The sequence below is a fragment of the Nothobranchius furzeri genome, chromosome 14, assembly GCF_043380555.1.
Source record: "Nothobranchius furzeri strain GRZ-AD chromosome 14, NfurGRZ-RIMD1, whole genome shotgun sequence".
NCBI lineage: Eukaryota > Metazoa > Chordata > Actinopteri > Cyprinodontiformes > Nothobranchiidae > Nothobranchius > Nothobranchius furzeri.
Window position 1 is genome coordinate 33,027,199 of NC_091754.1, and position 12,488 is coordinate 33,039,686.

At 40.2% G+C, this 12,488-nt stretch overlaps 1 protein-coding gene across 2 annotated transcripts in view; it reads left to right on the forward strand.

Annotated features, from left to right (window-relative positions):
* Positions 1-12,191, forward strand: part of mphosph8 (M-phase phosphoprotein 8) — a 30,904-nt gene extending 18,713 nt beyond the window's left edge. The window contains exons 8-14 of one of the 2 annotated variants that reach the window (XM_015965867.3): positions 4,347-4,487; positions 5,733-5,819; positions 8,774-8,928; positions 9,114-9,265; positions 9,439-9,563; positions 9,825-9,908; positions 11,212-12,191. In XM_015965867.3, the coding sequence (XP_015821353.1) occupies positions 4,347-4,487; positions 5,733-5,819; positions 8,774-8,928; positions 9,114-9,265; positions 9,439-9,563; positions 9,825-9,908; positions 11,212-11,253 (786 nt within the window). In that variant the 3' untranslated portion in view covers positions 11,254-12,191. Of the gene's footprint in view, positions 1-495; positions 2,859-4,346; positions 4,488-5,732; positions 5,820-8,773; positions 8,929-9,113; positions 9,266-9,438; positions 9,564-9,824; positions 9,909-11,211 lie in introns of those variants that run through there. The other variant, XM_015965866.3, reaches the window with a different exon arrangement.
* The last annotated feature ends 297 nt before the right edge of the window (positions 12,192-12,488 follow it).

Sequence of the window (12,488 nt, forward strand, 5' to 3'; positions counted from 1 at the left end):
AATTTTTTTAATACAAACTTTGACACATCTACAACAACAAAATGTTTTAATACAAACTTTGACAAATCTACAACAACAACAACAAAATTTTTAAATCTTAAAAAAAGTTTTAAGTTCCACTAGTTGTATTTGTTTTCCGCACTTGACCCATCTCCTTTGGGAGCAATGAGCAGCAGACAAAGAGGCATTGGTCCCATTTTTTTCAAGGTCTTTGGTATGGCCCGACTGGGATTTGAATCCTGATCTCCCAGGCCCAGGGCGGACTCTCAAACCACTATGCCACTGAGCTGGTGTAGGTTGAATTTGAAGAGAATAATACTATATAGTACAAGAAGTCAGTGTCCACATATGTGGACACAGTCTTATGAGGTTAACATAACTAGCTTCCAACAGTTGCAGCCCTGTTGCCTAACTAAATGCAAAAACTTCAATGAAATTTTTTTTTGTTTGATTACGTTTTATAGTCATTTTTAATGCTTTTATTTTATTTTTTAGGGACTCGACAAAAACCAGCTTTAAAAAGAAAACCCTGGAATGAGATGGAACAGTCTGCTGTGAAACGCTACTTGAGTGACTTTATCACAAGGATGAAAGTTCCAGGCAAAAAAGAATGCAACGCTTGCATAGCTGCTGAACCAGACCTTGGGGGAAGATCTTGGACTGATGTCAAAAACTATGTACACAACACGTTACAAACAATTCGTAGGAGAAATAACCAGCAAACACCTGGTGGGAATAATAGTGTTTTGAGTTCAAAGAGTGTAAAAGCTTCAGTGTTAACCAAAAATGCAGAAGGGGAAAACACAAGTGATGTGAGTACTATGGCAATAGTGAATCCGGATCACCTGCTGGAAAGTTGTATGAGCATGCCATCGCCAACCAATATGAACAGTTCATCACCATACCCTCAAGACATGACTGCAAGTTATTCGTGCTTGGGTTCCACAAGTAGAGATGTTCTCTATACAGGTCAACCACTGATTTCTACCTTTTCACCACTGAATGCTACTGATACTCAAGTGGTTCCTACATTTACTCCACACAACACTACAAATACACTAATTCCTCATGTATACACTTCAGAAAACAGCAAAAATTTCTCAATGTCATCTTTGTATACGCAGAATGCCACATGTATATTCCCCCCCTCTGTTTTTACCCCACAAGACACCACAAGTTCACCTATGATTCCTTCTTTTACTAAATTTAATGTTCCTTCTACTTCAATGGTTCCTACATACACACAATTAAATACTCCAAGTACACCAATAGTTTCTGCATTTTTAGCACTAAATGACAGAAGTTTACCTATCATGTCTTCATTCACACCTCTGAATCATTCAAATGTTTCAGCCTTCCACACAAGCCCCCTTAAGGACCCTACAACTGCACAGGTTGTTCCCTCAGTTCATGGACACAGTGTTACTGTAAATGCACTGGTGGTGCAGGAAAGCACACCAGTGTCTTCTCCAGGTAAAAAAGCTGCTCATGGTGAAAAACCTCAAAAAAGAACCAAGAGATTGTGGACTGAGGAGGAACAGGCGGCAGTGAGACGTCAACTTGGAGAGTTTTGCATGTTGGTGAAAGTGCCAGGAAAAAAGGATTGTGACGCATGCTTAGCTGCTGAGCCTGCCCTCAGCACCAGGACATGGAGGGAAGTCAAATACTTTGTACATAACTCCATTCAGTCACTTAAAAGAAGAGGCCATGTAGTCGCCTCTAAAAAAAGTGGACCACAGGAACTGGAAACTCAGTCTTCCAGTGCAGAGTGGGATGCTCCTGTGTACCTGTCACTGTAATGAATTAAATTGGACTTGCACAAACGACTGAGCACGAATGAAGGAATGATGCATTTAATAAGGGATTTTATGAAAACTGTCTTAGTTGCCTGTTGGGTTTCTCGTGTACAGACAACTCTGCCGTACTTTAAGTTATAGACCTTTTTCAGTGTCCTCGTGTGTTTAAAAACAAATCCAGTGGATCAAGCTTTTTGTTGCATGGATGTACACCAAATGAGTGAAAGAAATTATTTTTGTACTGACGTCTGGACTCAATGGGAGCAGACTTGTTAAATTTGGCTAGCTTGCACTGTTAATCTTCCAGACCACTACAAATAATAATCTGGTAAGTGTCATAAAAATATCATTAATTTTATTTCTGGAGTTAAACAGTACATCTATTTGTATCCGTTACTTATTAGTAGTCCATTTATAATCACAGTTGAAGTCATGACTACAGGGGTTTCCTGTCCTCTTCTTGTGATGGGCTCTTACTCAACATACACAACTGAAAAGTAAGCTTGACCAGTTGTACTGTATTATGGCTTTTACTAGTTGCGTGTTCTATAGGTAGCTGTTATAACTTTTTCCATATGTTTAAATGTTGAAGTGTTGTGTGTTTACCTGTTACCAGAGGGTAGAAAAATGTTTGCTTCCTCTAGGGTTCATAATACTAACCTGTCTGTGATTATCATTGGTCCCTATTTGTGTCATTAAGCTTTTTGTAACACTAGACGCAGCCTGTAAAGGACACCGTTTGTTTCTGCGTACGAGTGGAGCTTGTTTGAGGTTACGTGTGTTCTTATTTGAATGACGTCATTTAAATTTTTATGGTCCAGGTATTTGTCATCAAAGTTGAGTTGCTTTTTAAGTTTGTGTTTTCTGTATATAAAAATATTTTCCTTGCCATCCAACGTGACCTAAGCATAAAATGTTAGTTTTCATTTTAATGTACAAACTTGTTACTAAACATTGATTCAAAGGTGTAAGCCGTGATTAGGCACAACCTTTTGACCAATGGTCATTTCACCCAAACTAGTGACTGATGTCTAATTTAATAAATGTGCTTTTTTTATTCAACCTTCTCATAATGCATTTGTGATTGTTATTGAGTTATTTAGCATATAAATGTGTTATTTAGAAATCTAACACAGGTTCAGCTTACATCGTCCATAACAGGACTTGAGCCCTTTTTACTAGTTTTAGTGTGATTTATCTGACCAGAGCTTTTTTTAATGCTGGATATTCAGCAAGGCACAAATTTTCTTGGAATCACAGAGGATCATTAATTCATATGTTTTATGTATTGTTTTATACCAAAGTCATTAGTATCACCTGTTCTTAAATCTGAGGATCGTTGGAGATCTGAGTTAAGTTATTTCATTCCAACAGAAGCCTTATTGGATTCTCTGTCGTCGCGTTGTGTAAAAGTGTTCACCTGTGTTACATATTCAGCATCTAGCAGTTGTATGTGGGGAAGATGTCATTGCTTTTTGGAGTAACAAAAGTTTTATTTTTTTCAGCGTTCGTAGTGATTTATTTTTAGACCACTGCTCTTGCACACGTCGCTCTTCAACTTGTTTACTGTGTGTTGTTTTAGTTCATTCTCGACTGTAAGGAGTTCATAACTTTTGTTTCAACAATATAAGTTTGAAACTTACTTGAGAATATTGTTTCAGCTTCCACAGGTCTAAAGTGTCCCTGTGAAAACTTATAGCTAAAGCAGTGCTAACATTTTGGCAAACGTCAGTTTTTTTTAAATCTCATGAACTGATTTTAATGAACCTCGCAGGAAGTAAACATTAGACACACATCTGCGTCAGATTCCGCACAATTGAGTGCTAACAGATATCACACGTAACTGTTTTCAAAAGTTGTTAAAAACGCTATAAAATTATCTCAAGAGTTGCTCATCCTTTAGTCAGAATATATATCCATATTTTATATCAAAGTAAAAATAAATGATATCTTGTGAACTAGGGATGTGTATTGGTGAAATTCTGGCGATACAATACGTATTACGATACAGGGGAGACGCTACAGCATATCACGACATATTGCGATACATTCAGTCAGACGATATTGGCGATTTTTTAGACTAAATTTATTATAGGAAAATTCAATAAACAGTCCAAACTGATACTTAACATGTTTAACCATAACAGAGGGATATACATTTCAATGGCAGAAACAAAACCCATTACACACTGCTGCTAACTAGTGGTCGGCGTTTGAATTGCACCATAAGAAAAGAAAATACACAAATGTTTCCATGTAAATTCTTCCAAAAATTAGATAGATGACTTTTGAATATCAATACATTTTTGCAAGAAAAAATATCACGATATACTGCCATATCAATATTTTTGATACACAGCTTTTGAATATCAATATAATATTGCTGGTGAAAATATCACGATATATTGCGATATCGATATTTTCGATACACAGCTTTTGAATATTGATATATATCGCTGGGGAAAATATCACGATATATTGCCATAATTGACATTTTCTTACATCTCTATTGTGAACCCTTCTGGGTGCTTTTGTGTCTGTTTGTTACAGGATGTCAGTGGCATGTCATTGTGCATGCTTGCAGCAGCCGGGGGACAGGATGACATCTTGAGGCTGCTGATAAAGAAAGGAGTGAGAGTGAATGCGAGGCAGAAGAACGGTACCACTGCTCTCATGCATGCTGCAGAAAAGGTAAAGCAACCGGAATCATGTTTTACTTACAGGTTTAAATGAGTACCGTAATTTCCGGACTATAGAGCGCACCTCAGTATTAGCCACACCGGGCTAATAAAAGCTGCAGATATCTATTGAATTGAAAACGTAGTTTAACTGAACTTAACTTAACTAATCAGTATCAAACACAACAGAAAAGTTATTGATTAGTTTATTCATCGTCCTCCTGTGCACTGAAACCACTGAAGTCCTCTTCTTCAGTGTCGGAGTAGAACAGCCTCAGAAGAGCTTCGTCACATACCTTTTCTGTGGCGATGCCAGTGTCGCTCTCCGTGTTGCTGTCATCATCCCGGGGTGAAGCTGGGAAAACAAGCAGCGCCGTTTTACTGTGAAAAAAATCCTCCTGGGCGCTTTCCATAGCACTCCTCTAACCATTCCTTCATTAGACTTTCCAGCATCCATCCTTTCTGGTTTACTGGTTTATGCTTGACACATTTACTTTCTGCTTGGTGATGCGGCTCGCAGATGGAACGCGCTTCACAACTTGCAGCATTTATGGTTCATGCGGCTTGTTTCTGCGGTGAGCCAATATTCTCCCAAACTGTAGGGGGCAGCATGGAGCTCTACGGCATGCATCCAACACTACACCATAGTAGAAGTAAAAATTACTATTGTTTACAACATAGCATTCCAGCATTTTTTTAACAGCGTCCTCGTCTTTTCCGACAGTGCGAGCTATTTCTCTCCAAGAATTATTAAGAACATGTTGATCACGGTGATCTTTGAGAGCTGAATCATACAAATGTCTGTATTTAGGAACCTCTGCCATACTAGTTCTTGCCAGTCCGCCATGTTTTTCCACGTCCGACCGTCCGCGTGGTTAGAAAATTTCCTAGGTGCGCGGTGCGGAAAGTTTTGGCCGTACGGAGGCGCGATGGAGGGGCGTGGTTGTTAAAATGACGCAATTTTGCCGCGCGAACTTCGCGGACGTGTCAAGCATAAACCAAGCTTAAAGTCGCACCTCATTATAAGCCACATGGTTCAAAGCATGGGAAAAAGTAGCAGCTTATATTCCGGAAAATACGGTAACTTTTTCTATTAAACCTGTGTTTAAATTTAAATCCAAATGAATACAAATATGAAAACAGAATTTTGGTTATTTATCTTGTTTGGTTTGTTTTGAGGATTTAGAAAGGAAATGCATACGTGTGCCTCATTTTTCTGTGTGGTCTATTTTTCTCACTCTTCTTCACTTTGCTTCAGAACTTCTTGACAACGGTTGCCATCCTGTTGGAGGCAGGCTCATGTGTGAATGCTCAGACTCTGGGAGGGGAAACGGCACTGATGAAGGTAACAAATCTCCACTTTCACTTTATGATTTTTTATCTCCATAAAACTTGATCTACGTCAGTCAGGCAGATATTACTAAGGCAAAATGTGATTGTGGGGTCTACGTCTTGTTTCTGTTTGCCCATACCATACCAACTTTATTTATAAAACACATTTAAAAACGGCATGGCAGCCGACCAAAGTGCTGTACAGAATAAAAAGTAAAAACACAATATATATTAAAAAAAAACACGGTTAACAATTAAAACACACAACAAAGCAGATAATCACGGTTAATAAAAAGACACATAGTAAAGTGATAAAAGTCATGTATTTAAAAATGCCTGGTCGTAAAAGTGAGCCTTAAGTAGCGACTTGAACCGGAGGAGGGATGGTGTCAGCCTCACTGAAAGAGGAAAAGCAGTCCAGAGTGTCGGAGCAGCATAGACAAAAGCACGCTGCCCCCGCGTTTTGTATTTCATTGTTGGAACACGAAGCAGCAGGCAATCAGCAGACCTCAACGCCCGGTTTGGCACATAACGAGTGACAAGATCAGACAGGTAATCCGGAGCCAGACCGTTCAGGGCCTTAAAAACAAAAGTCAGGATTTTAAACTTGACTCTGAAGTTTACGGGTAGCCAGTGGAGCTGCGCCAGTATAGGTGTGATATGGTCTCTTCTAGGGGTGTTTGTTAAAAACCTGGCTGCCGCGTTCTGTACGACCTGAAGCCTGTTAAGAGCGGAGGCAGGTAAACCAATTAAAATGGAATTTGCGTAATCCAGTCGGTAGATGATAAAAGCATGAATTGCGGATTCCAGGTGTGCTCGTTTCAGGATCGGTTTTAAGCGAACTAGTCTGCGCAGCTGGTAAAAACACGATCTGACCACTGCGTTAATCTGAGGGGGCCCATGAAAAAGTGTGTATCCAGTTTCACCCCCAGGTTGGTAATAGGGCTGCAACAACGAATCGATAAATTCGATGAAAATCGATTACTAAAAGCGTTGGCAACGAATTGCGTCATCGATTCGTTGTGTTGCGCAACTCTTCCAAAAGCCCCCTCCCCTCCTGCCCGCCGTTGCGCGCAGACCGGTGGAGAGCCGGCAGGTGTTTGTAAGAGGAACATGGCAGAAGCAGCGAGACCCCAAAAAAGTAAAAACTTCTAAAGTTTGGGAGCATTTTCAGTTAAATCAGGCGAAGACATGCAACGTTTGTAGGTCAGACTTAGCATGGCACGGGGATACTACGGTGATGATGCAGCGTCTTAAACGCAAGCATGTCAGAATCATCAGCAAGGAAGGAGAGAGCTCGGTGTCCGGGTAAGTAAAAAACTTTTCAAAAGTGATTCACCCAAGCCCCGGATTATTACACAGGCTAGACATGCCCTAAGCTCGTAAAAAAAAGTCTATAAAATTGTAAGCGCGACGCTATTAGATAGGCGGGGGGGGACTCGCGCCGCTGCGAACCGGTTCCGCTGTCACATTCCTGCAGAAACTGGTTGATCACACCGGGGCCAGACTACTAACATGTGGCTTTACAACCACAGTGTCCTCACAAACGAAAACGCTTTTAAAAGGGAGGGAGGAGTCCTAACTGTTGCTGCAGGCGTGTTGTGTGCGTGTAGTTATATACTGGTTAATATATTTTTGGGTTCAGTTGCTTTCATGTGTCCTAATGTGAGTCTATTTGGGATCATTGGAATGATCAGCAGCATCTCTTGATGTGACTTTATGGCAGTTGCCCAGGGCATCATCACAAGGAGAATGGCATTCATTTACTTTTGTTTTATTTGGTATTTTTCAGTCATTTTTGGAAATAGTGATTAATTCACAGCCTATGTTTAATTTCATTTAAAAATTAGTTGTTTGACATCCCCAATTATAATAAATGTCTACAGATGAGATCAAACAAAACAGATGAGAATTGCCCTTAAAAAGCAAGTCACCCCCAAATAAACTTTTTTTTGCTGATAAACTAAATAAACGAGTGTCTAATCGTGCTGCAGACACGTGTCGTCAATAATTTGGCACTTCAGTGCATCTTAGTTAAAATTTAAATATTCTGCCTAAAACTGGCAGTGTTGTGCCGTTGTCAGGTAAAAACTCTGCACTGTATTTTAATTTAAATCTGCCACCGCTATTGGCTAAGAAGTATGCTATGATGTAAACTGGTACATTATGATGTCACAATGCTGTCGTGAGCCTGAGTGTGTGTGTATTTGTTAGCGGCTCCGCCCTCTCGGTCTGCCAGGCAACAGCATGTGTTGCATTTTTCAAACATGAAGCAGGAGTGGAGTTAGACTCTGGTAGGGGTTGACTTGCTCTTTAAGCTGTTTAACTTGGACCAAGCATTTTAGGTCACAGATAGATGTAGCTTAAGGTCTCCCTAGCAGTTTTAAAAAATGTCCCTATGTAATCCGATTAATCTATTAATCGTGTCGAGACCCCATCCGATTAATCGATTATCCATATAATCGTTTGTTGCAGCCCTAGTTGGTAACACACTGCTTGAGGTCATATGGGAGAGTGTCCAAATCAGAGGATAAGTGTGTGGTTTTGTTAGGGGTCATCAGGAGTGCCTCAGACTTAGTCATTCAGCTTCAGGTAATTGTTGGCAAGCCAAACCCTCACTTCAGCCAAACATTGGTCCAGAAGAGAGAGGGAGCCTGGTTTGTTCAAAGCCAGGTAGATCTGGCAATCATCTGCATAAAAATATCTGTAGACATGATCGTAAATGTCAGTGGTTCATAACTTCCAGGAAGTTTGCTGCCTTGAACACAAGTCAAAGTGACATTAACTGTTTTCTGTTGAGTCGCTTGTGGCAAAAATAAACATTAAAATTTTCTACTTGGAACAAAATTTCAAAATTTCTTTGATTCTTTGGATAAATATTGTTGTGTTAGTGGGCAAACAAGAATGTCAATAAAAGTCAAAAAGATCCCTTTGAGTTTCTGCAGTAAATGTATTTTCTTGTGCCAGGCTTGCAAAAGAGGAAATGCTGATATAGTGCGCCTCCTGCTGGAATACGGTGCGGACTGCAACATCCTGTCCAAACACAAGAACAACGCTTTGTACTTCGCCAATTTAAGCAAAAACCTGCTGGTGTGTGACCTGGTAAAGGACCATATTAGCATGTAAGTGCTAGTTGCAGCTCTCATAAACACCTATCGCTTACCAAGGGAGGGGTGTCAAATCCAGCAGCTCACTTTCTGACAGAGGAGGTTTTATTTGCTTAAATGAAAAAATAAAACTGATCTCCATAAACTTTAGAATGAATGGACTCTACTTTAAGTTGATGATGCTTGTTTTTGCCCTTCAGGCTGTCAAGTGTGGCAGAGGACACAATTCGAGCCTATTTCGAGTGCCGTCTGGTACTGCTAGAGCCCATCTTCCCTCTGGCGTGCCACAGACTTTGTGAAGGACCCGACTTCTCCATGGAGTTTGGCTTCAAAGCACAACCCCAAGCAGAGAGTAATACTCCTGTTCCTCCTAACACCTGGTCACATTTCTAAATATAAACATCTCCATAGAGTAACTTGTTGTTGAGCCAAATTTTAAAGCAAGATAAAAAATGTCCTAAGATCTGTGTGTGAAACAGTTCTTTGTTTTTCCCACAATGCCTCTGTTCCAACGTACTTCCCAAGGCTCAGGGATCTTGCTCTTCATCTTTCACGCCAACTTCCTGAATGAGATCACAGCCAGGCTCTGTGGACCCTGCAGCGTTCATGCTGTTGTGCTCAACGACAAGTTCCAGCTGCCCATTTTCCTGGTGGGTTCAAAACCAACAGATTTGTTAAATAAGTACTTTCAATCGTGACTTCCTTGCATTGTCATTTCAATCTCATCGGTAAATAGAAATTCCTAATTTTGCTAAACTCTTATATCTTTAATAAACTAAACAAACATTCACGATCAGCTGTTTTGCTTCTGTCGCACGTGTCCGATCTCTACGTGTTCTTGAAGTTTTCTTCTCTTTTCTACTGAAGTGGTAATGTGCTTGTTTGTTTTTGTTTTGTTTGAAATATTCCAGGACAGCCACTTCATCTACTCCTTCAGCCCAGTTCCAGGCATCAACAAGCTCTTCATCCGTCTGGCTGAGGCGCCAACAGCAAAGGTGACAAACACACAGTAAACATTTAGGCATCAACAAATCCAGCTCTAACCGAGCTATTATACAAGTGCTATGAAATTCAAGAGACGGGCTTCTTCATTACTTTATATTCTGGACTAGCCGTTAGCTCATCAGTCCTGTCAGAGTAAACTATTTTCTCAAACAAAGGCTGTTCCTGGAGCTATGTACCACAGGTGAGGTGGTAATCATTTATAACTTCTTTCATCCCATTTTATCCGTTCCTGTGGCGGCGTTACTCTACCAGCGACCCCAGTGGTGTCATGTTCTGTGTCCTTTTGTTCCCCAGCCCCCTCCTGTTCCCATTCCAGGCTCTCCTCTTGTGTCCTCCTAGTCACTCCCTGGTTTTCCTAGTTGTCTTTAGATTAGTTCTCCTCACCCATCTGGTTGTTAGTGGTTTATTTTTGCCCTCTGTCTTTTAGGTTTAGTTAAATCCATGTTTTATAGGTTAATGTTTATCTCCCATCCTGTTTAGCTCTTTCCCTTCCCATTTAGTTAATTGGTTCCACCAGTTTCTCCTCGGCGCACACTCCTCACACCTATCACCTGTTTCCCTGATTACCTCCCTCTGTGTTTTAAAGCCTTGTCTTGACACCCTGTTTGTTGGTTCATTGCATTCGTCAGCGTGTTTCTGTCCTCCTCGTGTCTTCCTACTCTGTGCTCACGAATGAGTTTGTTTGTTTTTGGTAAGATTCAGTTTGGTTTGTTTTTTAGTGCCTTTTGGACTTTGGCACATCCTCCTTTAAAATAAGACTTCTCCTGCCTTGAGTCATTCTGGGTTCTGCATTTTGGTTTCCACCTCCTCCATCCTGACCGTGACAAGTGGGAAGAGTTACAAACGTGACCTTTTTGACCTTGGCACAGTCCAGTTCAAACTCAGAACATTTCTCCTTTTCCTGGCTGCATCAACAATCCACCAGAAATAACAGCCTCCGTGTTCCCGTTAAAGCCCTAACATGTCATGTGACATTTCTCTCCAGCTGCAACTTCAGCTCAAACTTCTGTTCATAAAGATATCTATAAATAAAGTTATGGAAACGTCTAAGAATCAGACAAAGTAGTTCAGTCTGAGATCAAAGGGCTGCAGGAAGGAGATGTTTATGTTTGTCTGGGTTGTCAGTAGGGGTGATCAGTTTCCACGTTGAACATCTTTCTTCTTAAAATAGTCCATGAAAAGATCTGAACATGATTTTTATACATTTCATAGAAGGCATTTAATCCATCAGCAACAACTAGTCTGTTAGATGTTTGTGACATCGCTAAACCCGTTTTCCTTCCCCGTCTTCAGGTGAAGCTGCTCATCAGTGCATACAGAGTGCAGCTGCAGTAACAATCACTACAGGTCACGTCCAACGTGCTGGAGCTCAGATCTGCTCCAGAGCACAAACCTGAAGAACCACCAGGTCGTCTGGCCTTTGATGGAGGTCTGTAGGTGCTGGGTGGAAGGACAGAGTCAGACACCTCGTTTCCCACTTCAGCAGCTCTCCTCTATAGACTGAAGCCCTCCTGTGTCGTGCCTTTCTCTGACTTCCTCCTGCTGATGACGGTGAAGATAAATGTGTGTGTGTGTGTGTGCGCGCACGTGTGTGTGACTCTTCATGACATTTGTTCCATTTTTAGTATTTTACCTAAATAAAAACAACTTTATCATTCTTGATGTTAATTTTAACAACATTATTCGAATGGAATAGCTTTGGGAAATGTCAGTGGAGTTTTTCAGTCCTTTTTAAAAAGTTGAAATGAGGTAACAAGTTTTTTTTTTTTTTTTTTTTTTTTACTTTTATTTTTATTCTGCCCTAATTGATTTAAATGTGTCTAACTCCGCCCAGGATGTGGGAAGGCCTCTGCATCTTAAATCACAACAGAGAAGCAAAAGGTGCTGATCAGTTGGGTGTCTCCTGTACCGCATGTTCCTACACAACTACAGTTCTTTTACAGTTTTAGTGAATTCCTCCATTTGTTGTGTCTTCTGTGCACAGTTTTTTTTATATGTATTTTCTGGTTTGTAAATATTCACATACTAAATATAAGTATATACATACATGTATACAGTTAGTGTCATGTGATGACTGCTAATGTTTGCTTCTTTTGCCGCTGTAGAGGTAATTTATTTTGTCCGGGAAAAGGCTCCGGTGTGATTTTTCTCTGCTGATCAGTTTACTGGGTTTTAATTTGAAAACCATTTTACTGCTGCAGAACTCATACTTTTCTCAGCCAGCCTACCAGCCTGTCTGTGCAGAAATGCCAAATAAAACTGATTTAATTCTGCTGTGATCTTGTCAATTTAACCTTTTGACAGCGTTAAATTTACGGTTTCAAACAGGCTCAAAACCAAAAACAAGCCATTTGGTTCCAGGTCATATAAAAAGTACTCTTTTACACTTTTTTTGTTGCTTTTAAAAATCAATCAGCATAATTTGACTTTTTTGAACAAAACCATTTTTTAAATCAAAACAATGTTTAATGTCCAAGTAAAAATGTTATATTAAATAATAAATAACATAAAATATGCGACTGCATAAATATTCACCACCTCCTCCATTAATCTGGAATGCCAGACACCCA